Source organism: Mustelus asterias, chromosome 1 (genome assembly GCF_964213995.1).
Source record: "Mustelus asterias chromosome 1, sMusAst1.hap1.1, whole genome shotgun sequence".
NCBI lineage: Eukaryota > Metazoa > Chordata > Chondrichthyes > Carcharhiniformes > Triakidae > Mustelus > Mustelus asterias.
Window position 1 is genome coordinate 36,381,918 of NC_135801.1, and position 17,300 is coordinate 36,399,217.

The 17,300-nt window shown below is 45.0% G+C and overlaps 1 protein-coding gene across 4 annotated transcripts in view; it reads right to left on the reverse strand.

Moving 5' to 3' along the window:
* Positions 1-17,300, reverse strand: part of afg2a (AAA ATPase AFG2A) — a 476,777-nt gene that overhangs the window by 377,710 nt on the left and 81,767 nt on the right. For 2 of the 4 annotated variants that reach the window (XM_078211250.1, XM_078211230.1), the window contains one exon: positions 11,178-11,387. The exons of the other annotated variants lie outside the window; for them this stretch is intronic. In XM_078211250.1, coding sequence (XP_078067376.1) covers positions 11,178-11,387 — 210 coding nt within the window. The remainder of the gene's footprint in view (positions 1-11,177; positions 11,388-17,300) is intronic. 4 annotated transcript variants of the gene reach the window in all.

The following is a 17,300-nucleotide window of genomic DNA, read 5'->3' on the forward strand; positions in this document are numbered from 1 at the left end:
GCCCCAAGACTGGAAAATCCCACCCGAGGTCAACGGACCTTTCCATGGAACGCCCCTTGCCCGCTACAATTCCCGTGCGGGGAAAATTCGCCCCACTGACTGGCTCAAACCCTTAAGGTGTTAAACCATAATATAGGATTCTGCAGGCAACATGATTGAGTAAAAACTTGGACTTGTACAGTCACATGATGAAACAGCCATGTTACTTTTTAAAAATCAACACTAGCTGTTTGCAGACATTTCCATAAGAAACACAGAAAAAGGGTTCCCCTAAACTGTTCCAACTTTGAGTTCATCTGAAAACCAGCCTCCTTGAAATTCGACAATAGGAAACCAGTGCTTTACAAGACCCTTGCTTCAATTTTAACACACACACACAAGCAAAATCATAGTAAAACATAACACCATATAAAACAAAAGTAAGAGCATTACCCATTCGATATCATCTTTCTTACTGTTGAATTAACAGCTTGAACTACCTCAAAATGTTATACCTTTGTTTCACTTCAATGGATCATTAATTTTCATGATGTGGAGATGCCAGCGTTGGACTGGGGTAAACACAGTAAGAAGTCTCACAACACCAGGTTAAGTCCAACAGGTTTATTTGGTAGCAAAAGCCACTAGCTTTCGGAGCGCTGCTCCTTCATCAGGTGAGTGGGATTTCAGTTCACAAACAGGGCATATAAAAACACAAACTCAATTTACAAAATAATGGTTGGAATGCAAGTCTTTACAGGTAATCAAGTCTTGAAGGTACAGACAATGTGAGTGCTATACACTAGATACATCGATGACATTTTCTTCCTTTGGACTCATGGTGAACAATCACTGAAACAATAATATGATGACATCAACAAGTTCCATCCCACCATCAGACTCACTGTGGACTACTCTCCGGAATCGGTTGCATTCTTGGACACACGCATCTCCATTAAGGACGGTCACCTAAGCACTTCACTGTACCGCAAGCCCATGGATAACCTAACGATGCTCCACTTCTCCAGCTTCCACCCTAAACACATTAAAGAAGCCATCCCCTACGGACAAGCCCTCCGTATACACAGGATCTGCTCAGATGAGGAGGATCGCAACAGACACCTCCAGACGCTGAAAGATGCCCTCATAAGAACAGGATATGGCGCTCGACTCATCGATCGACAGTTCTGATGCGCCACAGCGAAAAACCGCACCGACCTCTTCACAAGACAAACACGGGACATGGTGGACACAGTACCCTTCGTCGTCCAATACTTCCCCGGAGCGGAGAAGCTACGACATCTTCTCCGGAGCCTTCAACATGTCATTGATGAAGACGAACATCTCGCCAAGGCCATCCCCACACCCCCACTTCTTGCCCTCAAACAACCGCACAACCTCAAACAGACCATTGTCCGCAGCAAACTACCCAGCCTTCAGGAGAACAGTGACCACAACACCACACAACCCTGCCACAGCAACCTCTGCAAGGCGTACCGGATCATCGACACGGATGCCATCATCTCACGTGAGAACAACATCCACCAGGTACACGGTACATACACTTGCAACTCGGCCAAAGTTGTCTACCTGATACGCTGCAGGAAAGGATGTCCTGAGGCATAGTACATTGGGGAGACCATGCAGATGCTACGACAACGGATGAATGAACACCGCTCGACAATCACCAGGCAAGAGTGTTCTCTTCCTGTTGGGGAACACTTCAGCGGTCACGGGCATTCGGCCTCTGATCTTCGGGTAAACATTCTCCAAGGCGGTTTTCACGACACACAACAACACAGAGTCACTGAGCAGAGACTGATAGCCAAGTTCCGCACACATGGGGACGGCCTCAACCGGGATCTTGGGTTCATGTCACATTATCTGTAACCCCCACGACTTGCCTGGGCTTGTAAAATCTCACTAACTGTCCTCTCTGGAGACAATACACATCTCTTTAACCTGTGCTTAACGCTCTCTCCACTCACATTGTCTGTACCTTCAAGACTTGATTACCTGTAAAGAGTTGCATTCCAACCATTACTTTGTAAATTGAGTTTGTGTCTTTATATGCGCTGTTTGTGAACAGAACTCCCACTTATCTGATGAAGGAGCATCGCTCCGAAAGCTAGTGGCTTTTGCTACCAAATAAACCTGTTGGACCTTCACCTGAACATCTCACCAAGGCCATCCCCATACCCCCACTTCTTGCCTTCAAACAACCGCACAACCTCAAACAGACCATTGTCCGCAGCAAACTACCCAGCCTTCAGGAGAACAGTGACCACAACACTAATTTTCAGACAGTACCAACAAGGCCAGCTCTTTTACTACCCTGTTGTTCAGCACCAATTGTGGTGAACCATCGTTGGTTCACCACTGGGGTTGTTATTGTGTTACTGTTGGGCTAGGGTGTTGTTGTTATGGGGGTTGTACTATGTTGTTGGGATAGGGTGTCCTAAGTGTTATCATGGCACACTCCAGTGGGGTCCCGCCTCCGGTGGCAGGGTATAAGACCCCCTGCTCCGGCAGGACCCCTTCAGTCTGAACGGGTGAATTTGTGTTAGTAGTTTCATTGTTAATGTATTAAAGCCTTCAGTACTAAAGCCTTGTTTCCGGGTGCTCATTGAGGTGCATCAATTTAATACATTAACTGAGAATATGGAGCAGATCCTAAAACCGGATCGTCTGACACTGGACCCACGTGCGGTCGGTGCAGCTAACACGTTCGAACATTGGTGGAAGTGCTTCGAGGACTACCTGGCAGCCTCGGTAGCTATCACTACGGACAGTGATAGACTCCAGGTCCTCCACGCAAGGGTAAGCGACACGATTTACCTAGCCATTCGTGCAGCTTCCACTTACCAGGGTGCCGTCGAGCTCCTAAAGAATAGGTACATTACGCCACCCAACGAGATTCACGCTCGTTATCTCCTCGCTACACGACGTCGGCAGTCGGGCGAGACCATAGAAGACTACGCCAATGAACTCCTGCAGCTTGCCAGGGCTTGTGACTGTAAGGACGTCTCCGCCGAGCAGTACATGCACGACCTCGCCCGAGACGCGTTCGTAGCAGGGGTAGGGTCCTCGTATATCAGACTTAAATTACTAGAAAAGGGGAAACTCAACTTGACCCAGGCAATGGGGATGGCCGTGAGGTTGGAGGCGGCGTCGAAGAGCTTGGCGCTGTACCCCGAGGACCACGTGCAGTCAACGTGGTTGGAGCAAGCTCTGCTCCCTCCTCGCCCCGCGAACCCGCGCTCCCAGATCGATTCGACGACGGCGGCAGCTCCAGGGGGCCAGCGATGCTATTTTTGCGGTGGGGCTAAGCATCCACGGCAGCAGTGTCCGGCAAGAACGGCAATCTGCAGCCAGTGCGGTAAAAAAGGCCACTACAGCAAAGTCTGCAGGTCCAAACCTAAAAACGGCAGTGCAGCTTGTAACCCTCCAGAACGGAGACCATCTCCTTCGGCGCTGCAGTACCCACGAGGTCCGACCACGTGCGACCTCAGGACGGCGCCATCGTGGCAAACAGAGGAGGAGGAAGACCACCAGGAGTCGCTGCGCTTGGCGCCCTCGCCCATGTGCGATTCATGGGGGCGGCCATCATGGTCCACGACGACTAGGAGCGACCAGCAGGGGTCCTCAGCATCCACATCGGCAGCATGCAGTGACGCCCAGGGGCCAACGGTGGCGTCGATCTCTCTGGATCAGACCAGGCATTTCAGACTGGAACATTCTATGATGGAGGTAAAGGTTAGTGGCAGAACTGTAAATTGTCTGTTTGACAGTGGGAGCACCGAAAGTTTCATACACCCTGAAACTGCTAAAAGGTGTGGACTCCGGGTTCTCCCTGCCAAGCAGACCATTTCCATGGCATCACAGTCCCGGTCTGTACCGATCCAAGGACGATGTATGGTAACTCTTGAGGTACAGGGCACAGTCTACGAGCAATACAGGCTCCTTGTGTTACCTCACCTTTGCGCGCCAATTCTCCTCGGACTAAATTTTATGGTCCACATGAAGAGTGTGATCCTACAGTACGGTGGGCCACTCCCTTCACTGGCCGTAGGGAACCAGCCGCAGCCTCCAAATTGCCCAAAACGCCCCGCGTGCAATCTATCCACCCTGAAGATCACGACACCATCCCTTTTTAAAAATCTGGTACCTGGCTGCAAGCCCATCGCTACTAAAAGTAGGCGTTACAGCGCCGAGGACCGGATCTTTATTAGATCTGAGGTTCAGCGGCTCCTCAAGGAAGGGATCATACAGGCCAGTGCTAGTCCGTGGAGAGCGCAGGTCGTGGTAGTCAAAAGCGGGAACAAACCTCGGATGGTCATCGACTATAGTCAGACCATTAATAGATACACGCAGCTGGATGCGTATCCTCTCCCGCGCATTTCTGATATGGTCAATCAGATTGCGCAGTACCGAGTGTTTTCTACCATAGACCTTAAGTCCGCCTACCATCAACTCCCCATCCGCCCAGAGGACCGACAATATACGGCCTTTGAGGCGGATGGTCGTCTATACCAATTCCTCAGGGTTCCATTTGGTGTCACCAATGGGGTCTCGGTCTTCCAGCGTGCTATGGACCGAATGGTGGACCAGAACGGGTTGCGGGCTACCTTCCCGTACCTGGATAACGTCACCATCTGCGGCCATGACCAGCAGGACCATGACACGAATCTCCAACACTTTCTGCGCACTGCATCTCGCCTGAATCTGACCTATAACAGGGAGAAGTGCGTATTCCGTACGCGTAAGTTAGCCATCCTCGGATACGTGGTGGAAAACGGGGTCATTGGCCCTGATCCAGACCGTATGCGACCACTCACTGAACTTCCCTTGCCCGCTAGCACGAAAGCACTCAGGAGATGCCTCGGGTTCTTTTCGTACTATGCACAGTGGGTCCCCAACTATGCGGACAAAGCTCGTCCGCTCATTAAGTCCACGACCTTCCCACTTACGCCGGAGGCCCAATTGGCCTTCAAGGTTTTGAAAAGCGACATTTCGAAAGCCACGATGAACGCGGTGGATGAATCCATCCCCTTCCAGGTGGAGAGTGATGCATCTGATTTCGCCCTAGCCGCCACACTAAACCAGGCAGGCAGGCCCGTCGCGTTTTTTTCCCGCACCCTTCAAGGCCCCGAAATTCGGCACTCAGCGGTGGAGAAGGAGGCTCAGGCCATTGTGGAGGCAGTCAGACACTGGCGCCATTACCTGGCAGGTAAGCGGTTCACCCTGATCACGGATCAACGATCCGTGGCGTTTATGTTTAGTAACACGCAGAGGGGCAAGATCAAGAACGATAAGATCTTGCGGTGGAGAATTGAGCTCTCCACCTATAATTACGATATTATGTATCGTCCAGGGAAGCTCAATGAGCCCTCGGATGCCCTCTCGCGCGGAACATGCGCCATCATGCAGGAGGACCGCTTGAAGGCTCTCCACAATGATCTGTGTCATCCTGGAGTCACCAGACTCTACCACTTCATAAAAGCCCGCAACCTACCCTACTCGGTGGAGGAGGTCAGGTCAGTTACTAGAAGTTGTCGGATTTGCGCAGAATGCAAACCACACTTTTATCGACCAGACCGGGCACATTTGGTCAAGGCCACTCGCCCTTTTGAGAGGCTGAGTGTAGATTTTAAGGGCCCCCTTCCCTCAATGGATCGGAATGTCTATTTTCTTAACATAATAGACGAATTTTCCCGGTTTCCGTTTGTTTTCCCCTGTGCGGACACGTCGACTGCCACCGTCATCAAGGCATTCAGTGAGCTTTTTACCCTGTTCGGGTACCCCTGCTATATTCATAGCGACAGGGGCTCGTCGTTCATGAGCAACGACTTGAGGCAATTCCTGCTCTCATTCGGGATTGCCTCTAGTAGAACCACGAGCTACAACCCTAGGGGTAACGGACAGGTGGAAAGGGAGAATGCTACAGTCTGGAAGGCTGTCCTACTGGCACTGAAATCCAAGGGCCTTCCAGTCTCCCGGTGGCAGGAGGTCCTTCCAAATGCGCTCCATTCTATCCGCTCCCTCCTGTGTACGGCAACCAATGCTACTCCCCACGAGAGGATGTTCTCATTCCCTCGGAAGTCGTCCTCGGGGACCTCATTGCCAGCCTGGTTGACGTACCCAGGACCCGTCCTTCTGCGGCGCCATGTGAGGGCTCGCAAGTCCGACCCCTTGGTCGAACCGGTCCAACTCCTCCACGCCAACCCTCAGTATGCCTATGTGGCATATCCTGACGGGCGAGAGGACACTGTCTCCATTAGAGACCTGGCGCCCGCAGGGGACGTAGCAACTCCTGTCGCTCCTATTCCCCCAGTCACAGATCCACTACTCCTCATTACTTCCCCAGACGTGGCGCGGTCAGCACCGGGACCAGTGCATAACACTTTTACTCCCATGTACAGCTTGCCTGAGACTCGGAGATCGGCGCCACCATCATCACCACCACCACCACCAAACGTTCCAGGATCCCCTGCACCATCGCCTCATCAGGGCCGGCCGGCCCGGGAGTCTTTGAGGGGACAGCCAGATGTTGCTTTGAGAGAGCCACCGCAAGCACCTGCTCCGGTTTCGCAACCGGTGTTGAGAAGATCGCAGCGTCGGTGTGGTCCTCCAGACCGTCTGGACTTGTGAATCCTGTTATTTTTTTTTTTGTCATTGTCTGTTTTCATCCACCCCGCCACCTTTGGTTCCTAAAGGAGGGGTGAATGTGGTGAACCATCGTTGGTTCACCACTGGGGTTGTTATTGTGTTACTGTTGGGCTAGGGTGTTGTTGTTATGGGGGTTGTACTATGTTGTTGGGATAGGGTGTTTACCTGTCCTAAGTGTTATCATGGCACACTCCAGTGGGGTCCCGCCTCCGGTGGCAGGGTATAAGACCCCCTGCTCCGGCAGGACCCCTTCAGTCTGAACGGGTGAATTTGTGTTAGTAGTTTCATTGTTAATGTATTAAAGCCTTCAGTACTAAAGCCTTGTTTCCGGGTGCTCATTGAGGTGCATCACCAATCCCATGCACATTCTCCTTTTCATATTCCTGACATCTTTATAAAACTCTTCCATTGGTCTCTCTGACAATTTTGGGGAACAGATGAAGATCTTGCTTTGCCAACTGTGTGTGGAGTTTGCATGTTCTCCCAGTGTCAGCATGCATTTCCTCTCACAGAATAAAGATGTGCAGGTTAGGTGGTTTGGCCATTCTAAATTGCTCCTTCATGTCCCAAGATGTATCGGTTAGATGGCTTTGCCATGGGAAATGTGGGGGTTACGGGAATAGGGTGGGGGAGTGGGCTTGGGTAAGATGCTCTGCCGAAGACTTGATGGGCTGCATGGCCTCCTTCTGCACTGCAGGAATTCTATGATTCTATAGTAAACATGAAGACCATCGACACACTTTCCTGTCCATTCTCAAGTTTACAGCTTTGTTAATGCAGAACACCCACAGCACTGCAGACTACATTATGTACGAAAATCCATAGCATGACTTGAACCACTGATCTTTCGACTCAAATGTGAATGCCATAAACAAGCCAAATTCAGACACTGACAATTGGGATTCAACTGAATTTACATACAATTTGGATACCCTTGTGTATTCTTAAAACAGTATTACTCAAAGAAATTAGTTCAGGATTTTGGCAATGTAACCAATGTGTCACTGATGGTGTCCTGTAACAGTATTCCTATTGCACATCCCTGTATAGAGAAGCTAATCTTGTATCAGGGGAGAATGCAAGATAAACTGAGAGTGCAAACATGGAAGGCAGCTCCCTATTTAACCTCCTTTAACCTCCCTTAACCACAGTGGCACAATAATTAGCACTGCTGCCTCACAGTGCCAGGGACCCGGATTCGATTCACAGCTTGGGTCACTGTCTGTGCAGAATCTGCACATTCTTCCCGTGCTTACTCCGGTTTCCTCACAGTCCGAAAGACTTGCTGGTTAGGTACATTGACCATGATAAATTCTCTGTCAATGCACCAGAACAGGTGCTGGAGTGTGGCAACTAGGGGATTAACACTGCAACAAAGTTACTGAATGTAAGCCAACTTGTGACACTAACAAATAAAAATATATTTAAGTATTTCTGGAGCAGTTCTTGGATACCCCACATTGTCAATTCATTTTTTCCACCTGCAGGACTTCAGGAGAGAGCAATTTAATCTTAAAATATATCTGCAATCACGGAAAGAAAACAAGATCAATCCTCTTAGGATGTGGATAAGAGCATAAAGGCAACTATTCAAAATATTAGATGAAAATAGCTCTCCACAGAATTAAGCTGAACAGATGTTGATTTAAAGTGCAGCTGCACAGATTGGATAAGGGCTGCAGCATGCTAAGGCAGTGTGGTGAAAAGTACAGTAAACACTGTCATTAGATCAATGTTACAACGTGCGAGAAATTGGTACACTGAGGCAAACAGAAAGGCAAATTTCTGAATGCAAATACCTCAGATTAACCACCCATCATATCTATTGGTTCAGTTACAACAGAAGATTACATAAATACTTATATGTGGTAATAGAATAAAAATAAGTCATATGTTTATAAACACTATCTGATTGTTATAAACTATTTGTACATTTTAGCAAAATTACATCGGTTTGAGGGGTTTCAGAAAAACTGATATAACATTGAGTGCTTTAGTATTAAAAATACATTATTTCAATACACAGGAGAATGATGCCTTCTTCAAAGTTTGACAGTAGTGTTATTACTAATAATATCTACATATAAAAATCCAAAATTGTGACATCTTGTTTTACTCATAAGTTTTACTTCTGGCAAGCCAAAGGCATCTCTCATCATTTCTATCCCACCAAATTCTTTCCTATTCATAAATAAAATAGAGTTTCTGACATTTCCTCTTGGAAGAATCTTCCTCTCCAGTCATTAACGTGACTGATGAGCACCAAATAGTGATTCAAGAAGCTGCCTTATTGTCTTGGTGTTTAGAATTAAAGCTTCCAGCTGCTAACTACTGCAGTGCCAGGCACCTTGGAGCGCCCAATCCAACAGTTCAACCACTGAGTTTACCAAGACAAGGACATAATTAAAACACTCTCAAGAATATGAATCAGTTTGTCAAACAAGTTGCATGCAGCAGCCATTAAGGTCACAAAAAATATTTAATGATTTGTTGTATGAAGTAACCTGTATTGTTTATTTTCTTATGCTTAAAATAGTTAATCATGGAATCCCTAACAGTGCAGGAGGAGGCCACTCGGCCCATTGAGTTTGCACCAACTTTCCAACGGAGCATCTTGCCCAGGCCCTATCCCCGTAGCCCCATGCATTTGCCTCACTAACCCCCCCAAACCTACACATCTTGGGACACTAAGGGACAATTTAGCATGATCAATCCACCTAACCTGCACAACTTTGGACTGTTGGAGGAAACCGGAGCACCCAGAGGAAACCCACACAGACGCGGGGAGAACGTGCAAACTCCACAGTCACCCAAGGCCAGAATTGAACCTGGGTCCCTGACACTGAGGCAGCAGTGCTGACCACTGTGCCACCATGCTGTCCTACATTTAAAAATGTATTTTCTTTCCTAAACATTGAGGTTAATTTTGGACATAAAATAACAATTAAAATTATGAAGAGATGTAATTTCCATCTTTCCTCAGTTTTGGTGAAGGGTCATCATCAGCCTAACTTCTTAACTGTTTCTCACTCCACAGGTGCTGCCAGACCTGCTGAGTATTTCCAGCATTTTGTGTTTTTATTTGAAAATTAAATATTGTATTTTCTATCACCAAGTCCAAAACCATCTAAATGTACATGGGGAATAAAAGTGAGTGTGCCAATCCAAAGTCAGGCAAAACCCATCAAATCCCATTTTGTTTTCTGTCTGCCATTCAACCTTCACACTTTTACACCAAGCTCTTATGGGCATATGGAGTTAAGTCGCAGATCAGCCATGGTCTCATTGAATGGTGGAACAGTGTAGAGGAGCTAAACAGTACACTCTTATCCCTTTGTTTTTTTAACAATCCACTGGAGTCTTAAAAAATTTGGCCTAAATTCTTAGCTCAATCTTTCTGTTTCGTGTAATGGTCTCCTTTAGTTAGTCAGTCCCTTTGCTGTCTCTCTCTCCTGGATGATTCATGTTTCTGGAATGTTACTGCAGCTGTACCCATCCACTAGCAAAGCTATAAAGAATGAGGTGCTGAGCCTCTTGACATTCATTGCTACAATATTGATATAAATAGTTGGGCCAAGGATGCTGATCCCAAGAACACCTGCAACAATGTCTTAAGGTTGCAATGATTTGCTCTGAATATGCATCATTACCATCTTTCCATGGATGCCAATGACTTAAGGGATATCCTGTTAACCTCCACAGATCTTAGTTTTGCTAGGATTCCTTGATCTCAACTGAATGCTGCCTTGATATCTCTCCTGTCATTTAGCACATGTCTATGCTTTGACCAAGGTTAAAATGAGGAGCTTAGTGGTTTGGCAGAACTCAATCTCAGCCAACTTTGTCCACTGAGGTCTCCTCTTACCACTTCTCCCAGTTTCTTTGTCAATAGTACACCACAGCTGCTTATGGCACATAAAACACTTTCTTAGGTCCAATAAACAAAAATACAAACGCATTTGTAGAGGAATGACTGTCATCTGAGAATTACATTGCAAAAATAGTCCCAATCCCTTATGCTTAGTATCAATCGTTTTCGGATTACTCTCCTGTGAAATGTATTGGGTTGTTTAAAAAAAGAACAAATATTTAATCCATAACCCCTGGGTATTCTTTACAATAAATAGCAAAATAAACTGTACTGTTTTTAAAGACATTAATGCTTTTTTTAAAAATGGTGCTTTGAAGAAGAACATTGCCTCGGTACAGGTAGCACCTCTATCACTCCCTGGGCAATTCCTGCAATAGGCTGATGTATGGGAACACCACCACCTGCAAGTTCCCATCCTGACTTGGGAATATATCGCTGTTTCTTCATTGTCACTGTATCAAAATCCTGGAACACTCTCCCTAACAGCACTGTAGGTGTACTTACAGAAAATGGACTGTAGTGGGTCAAAAATGCAGCTCACCACCACTTTCTCAAGGGCAATTAAGGATGGGCAATAAATACTGGCCTAGCTAGCAACACTGACATTCCCTGAAACAATAAAAAGTCTGTTAAAAACTTGTAATTTGTACGGTATTACCTTCACGGCCAAGAAATTTAGTCCGCTCTCATTTGCCAAAGCTTTTGCTATCATTGTCTTAGAGCAACCAGGAGGCCCATAAAGCAGAATTCCTTTCGGAGGCTGAATCCCCATTCTGGTAAAGGACTCTGGATGTTTATGTGGCCATTCAACAGCCTGCTTGAGTTTCAGCTTCACATTTTCCATCCCTCCTATGTCTGACAAGGACACCTAAATAATAAAAAGGCACCGATCAATGCAGGATCACCTTATGTATCCAAACTTTTCATTTTACATGTAACTACTGAATATTAAATAACATCTAAACAAAATATTGTCTTTTTATAATAACAAAAACCACTACAAAGGAATGTCATATATAATATCACTTATGTTTAGGGATAGCATCCAAACTTCACATCAAAAAGACCAATGTGGCATATGGATTGTTAAATCATATTACAGCTCTGGCTTCAATTTCCCTAATAATCAAAGAGGCCATATCAGCATAATGTTCATATTGCTATGGACAGGAGAGAGAGAGAGAGACAAGTAAACTGTCTGTAATGGAAGGTGTTATGAATTATTTTTAAAATATGTGTCTTCTCAAACCCTCCGTTTGTGAGATCCAACGTACTAATAACCCGCAGAAAACTCATATGATGATTAATTGAGATTAGTTTATTTCACATTCGAAAGCTAGGGGAGGAGTGTTTTCAATGTCGACCGACGTGCGCACGCGCACACACACACCTTCAAGTTTCTAGGTGTCTAGATCACCAATAATTTGTCCTGGTCCCCCCACGCCAATGCGACAGTTAAGAAAGCTCACCAACACCTCTACTTTCTCAGGAGGCTAATGAAATTTGGCATGTCCATGACAACTCTGACCAACGTTTACAGATGTGCTTTAGAAAGCATCCTTTCGGGGTGTGTCACAGCTTGGTATGGCTCCTGCTCTGGACAAGATCACAAGAAACTACAAAGGGTTGTGAACTTAGCTCAGTCCATCATGCAAACCAGCCTCCCATCCATTGACTCTGTCTACACTTCCTGTTGCCTCGGAAATGCAGCCAGCATAATAAAGGACTCCATTCACCCCAGACATAGTTTCCTTCACCTTCTTCCGTCAGGAAAAAGATACAAAAGTCTGAGGTCACGTACCAACCCACTCAAGACCAGCTTCTTCCCTGCTGCCATCAGACTTTTGAATGGACCTATCATCTATTAAGCTGACCTTTCTCTACATCCTAGCTATGACTGTAACATTACATTCTGCACTCTCTCCTTTCCCTCTTCCCTATGTACTCTATCAACAGTATGCTTTGTCTGTATAGTGCCCAAGAAACAATACTTTTTGTTGTAACCCAATACATGTGACAATAATAAACCAAATCCAATAGGAAAAGGAGTTTTACAACTATGGATAGTAACAGTACAAATACCACAGAACAGTACAAATCCACAGAAATTAGTTCAACTTATTTTCCCCTCTCTTTTCTGATGCACACTCCGTTACCTCCACCATTACCTTTGTTATTGCCAGCTAACTCATCACAAAATTGGAATCAAAACTGAGGCTTTTAGCAAAGTTACTTTCTTGTTAAAGGTAATTGCAGATCTTTAGAATCTCAGTTTTGAGGAAACAAAATGACGTTACTATTGTTTTCATTGCAAAGTGGCCCACTAAATTTTCAAAACCATGAGCGGAATTAATAAGATTCAGCTAGATAAACTGTTCAAGCTAATGAAAAATACAAAATTAAACAAAATATAATGCAAATTATATTTGAAAAATTAGGCATTTGTATTATTCATCAGGAATTAAATCAGGAACTATTTTATAAAAGGAGTTAAAGACGTAGAATAATTCACCAATGAAGGGTATCAGACTAACAGTGAGTTAACCAAATGGGGTTGAGAGCAGTCAAACAAGAGCAAACTTCTTGGGTCAAAGGGTCTTCTTCTGTTCTTAAAATTTCATTTATTTCTATAACATTATGTATTTATTCAGAGGAAGGCATTCAGGGAGACCTAACTGCCAGGTCTTCCAATTCTCCTTCTTGTTACAGAAACCAATTCTCAAGGCTATAGTCTCAAAGTGGAAAGAATTCCATCCATCAAACACTAGAGATTGGGCATACATAAAGGCTGTGATACACTGGAGAGATTTGAAGGAAAGTATCTTTTGAATTGTAACCCGCGATAGTGACAAATGAACTCAAACTGCTTATTACAGTTTAGAAAATACTCCTAGCTATCTGTCTCATAATGGCAATGTTATTCGATGAGTAATGCTCGTTGACAGGAGTTCAAATCCCACCGTGGCAGCTTGGGGAATTTAAATTCAATTCACTGATAATTCTGCAATAAAGTTGCTCGTCTCATCAATGATGACAATGAAACTACTGGATCATCATCAAAAAGCATCTTTGATTTGATTTATTGTCACATGTATTAGTATACAGTGAAAAGTATTGTTTCTTGCGCACTGTACAGACAAAGCATACCATACATAGAGAAGGAAAAGAGAGGGTGCAGAATGTAATTTACAGTCATAGCTAGGTTGTAGAGAAAGATCAACTTAATATAAGGTAGGTCCATTCAAAAGTCTGATGGCAGCAGGGAAGAAGCTGTTCTCAAGTCGGTTGGTACGTGGCCTCAGACTTTTGTATCCTTTTCCTAACGGAAGATGATGGAAGAGAGTATGTCCAGGGTGTGTTGGGTCCTCGATTATGCTGGTTGCTTTTCCGAGGCAGCGGGAAGTGTTGATGGAGTCAATGGATGGGAGGCTGGTTTGTGATGGACTGGACTTCGTTCACGACCCTTTGTAGTTTCTTGCAGCATCAGACAGAGCAGGAGCCATACCAAACTGTAATACAACCAAAAAGGATGCTTTCTATGGTGCATTTGTAAAGGTTGGTGAGAGTTGACGCAGACATGCTAAACTTCCTTAGCCTCCTGAGAAAGTAGAGGTGCTGGTGGGCTTTCTTAACCATAGCATTGGTTTGGGGGACCAGAACAAGTTGTTGGTGATCTAGACACCTAGAAACTTGAAGCTCTCGACCATTTCCACTTCATCCCCATTGATGTAGACAAGGGCATGTCGTCCACTATGCTTCCTGAAGTCGATGACTATCTCAGCATCTGGTTCACTCATGCCCTTCCGAGGAAAAGATCTGCCATCTTACCAGGTCTGACCTACATGTGATTTCAGATCCATAGTAATGTATTTGACTCTTAACTACTCTCAGAAATAACATAACAAGCCACTAAGTTGTATCTAACTGCTATGGAAAAAATGCACTTTGGATGTACCTACACCACATGAACTTCAGTGGTCCAAGGAGGTGGCTCACCATCAATTTCTCAAAGAAAACTATGGATGGACGATAAATGCTAGCCTTATCAGCGACAATCACATCCCAAGAACAAATAAAACAAATTGCCTACTCTGCATCTTCTAGCAGTTGACTCAACTGTTACTTTGACAATGGTCTGAAAGCAGTTCTCCTCTTGTGCAATCAATCCCTGAAAATTACAGGGAAACAAAGAGCAAGACAAAAATCGATATGTTTTACAAATGGCCAGGGATTGGGGTGGGATATACAAACAACTGTTACAAACTAATTTGTTGACCAACCTGAGCAATTATCACATGCTTGGCAATCATGTCAGAACATTGACTGATGTGGAGATGCCGGCGTTGGACTGGGGTAAGCACAGTAAGAAGTCTCACAACACCAGGTTAAAGTCCAACAGGTTTATTTGGTAGCAAATACCATAAGCTTTCGGAGCTTGCTGCTCCTTCGTCAGATGGAGTGGTCTCTGTTCTCCAACAGTGCACAGACACAGAAATCAAGTTACAGAATACTAATTAGAATGCAAATCTCTACAGCCAGCCAGGTCTTAAAAGTTACAGATAATGTGGTTGGAGGGAACATTAAACACAGGTTCAAGAGATGTGTATTGTCTCCAGACAGAACAGCTGGTGAGATTATGCAAGACCAGGGGCAAGCTGTGGGGGTTACTGATAATGTGACATAAATCCAACATCCCGGTTTAGGCCGTCCTCATGTGTGCGGAACTTGGCTATCAGTTTCTGCTCAGCGACTCTGCGCTGTCGTGTGTCGTGAAGGCCGCCTTGGAGAACACTTACCTGAAGAAACCAGCTGTTCTGTCTGGAGACAATACACATCTCTTTAACCTGTGTTTAATGTTCCCTCCAACCACATTATCTGTACCTTTTAAGACCTGGCTGGCTGTAGAGATTTGCATTCTAATTAGTATTCTGTAACTTGATTTCTGTATCTGTGCACTGTTGGAGAACAGAGACCACTCCATCTGACGAAGGAGCAGTAAGCTCCGAAAGCTTATGGTATTTGCTACCAAATAAACCTGTTGGACTTTAACCTGGTGTTGTGAGACTTCTTACAGAACATTGACTGCCAGAGTGTTGGGAAGTTTAATTTATCAATATGAAGTGGTCAAGAAGGCTCAGTTATATATCATGACATAGATAGTAAAGCTTGAAGTGATGACATGGAGCATTAAAACAACTAGACTGAGAGACTGAGCTGATGGGCCTGTATTCCGTCAAAGGTTTCAGACAAGGATAACATCTTTTCAGAACAAATGCCTTCCTTTGTCAAGAAAGAGAATGTACTGTGCATTTTGTTCCCTCAAAAATCACAAAATGTAAAAGGGGAACATAATATTTAATATTGGGAGTTTCAAGAAATGTAGAGAGTATAATTAAAATGACATTAAAAAAATTAGAAAAAGTTAACAATAGCCAGTAAAACAAACATAATTTCTTTTGGAAAAACATCAAATAAGCATATAGAATTGTCAAAAAGAAAATGCTTTTAGCACTAATATTTATCTATAGACTACAGTGCAGAAGGAGGCCATTTGGCCCATCGAGCCTGCAACAACAACAATCCCACCCAGGCCCTATCCCCATAACCCCATGTATTTACCCTGCTAGTCACCCTGACACTAAGGGGCAATTTAGCATGGCCAATCAACTTAACCCACACATCTTTGGACTGCGGGAGGAAACCAGAGAACCTGGAGGAAACCCATGCAGACATGGGGAGAACGTGCAAACTCCACACAGACAGTGACCCGAGGCCGAAATTGAACCCTGGTCCCTGGCACTGTGAGGTAGCAATGCGAACCACTATGCCACCATGCTGCCCTATGTTTAATTAAAATTTGGAACACAAATATATTCTTATGAGAAACAGAACAGCCTCAATATTAAAATAAAGGTAGCCTCCGAGCATGGTGGGTGAATTGCATACATGAAACCTGAAAACCAATTGGGTGAGATGGACTCTGTAATTTCAATTCAACGATATCAATTAATTTTGACATCTGGACTTCATAACTCCAAGGGTGTGATATGCACCCACATGACATGATCTCAACAGTACTAAAGGGGCAAAGCTCAGATGGAAATTGGAGATTTTTAGAAGGAATGTTGGTCAGGGAGCAAAATTTTAAAAGATGCCTCATTGGAATTACTGCTGGGCACAGCCAGGAATAGGACAGACATACTTTTCCCCAGCAAAGTGGGAAGAAACCTGCTGCTTTCATCAAAAAGATGTGGTTGAAGATAGCTGAGAAGGTGAGTAATAAAGGATAATATCAGGACGGTAGTGAGAGACGACATAGGCTCTAAGGAGCAAAACGTGGAATCGTTGTGGGTGGAGATAAGGAATAGTAGGGGGAGAAAGACACTGGTAGGCATGGTCTATAGGCCCCCAAATAATAACTTAGAGGTGGGGAGGGCTATAAACAAGCAAATAATGGATGCGTGCAAAAGTGGAACGGCAATAATCATGGGGGATTTTAACCTACATATTGATTGGTCGACTCAAATTGGACGTGGAGGGCTTGAGGAAGAGTTCTTGGAATGCTGTCGGGATTGTTTCATTGAACAGTGTGTTACAGAACCTACGAGAGAGCGAGCTATCTTGGATCTGGTTCTGTGCAATGAGACAGGTAGGATTAAGGATCTTCTTGTGAAGGATCCTCTTGGGATGAGTGATCATAATATGGTGGAATTTCTGATACAGATGGAGGGTGAGAAAGTAGGGTCCCAAACCAGTGTCCTCTGCTTGAACAGAGGGGAGT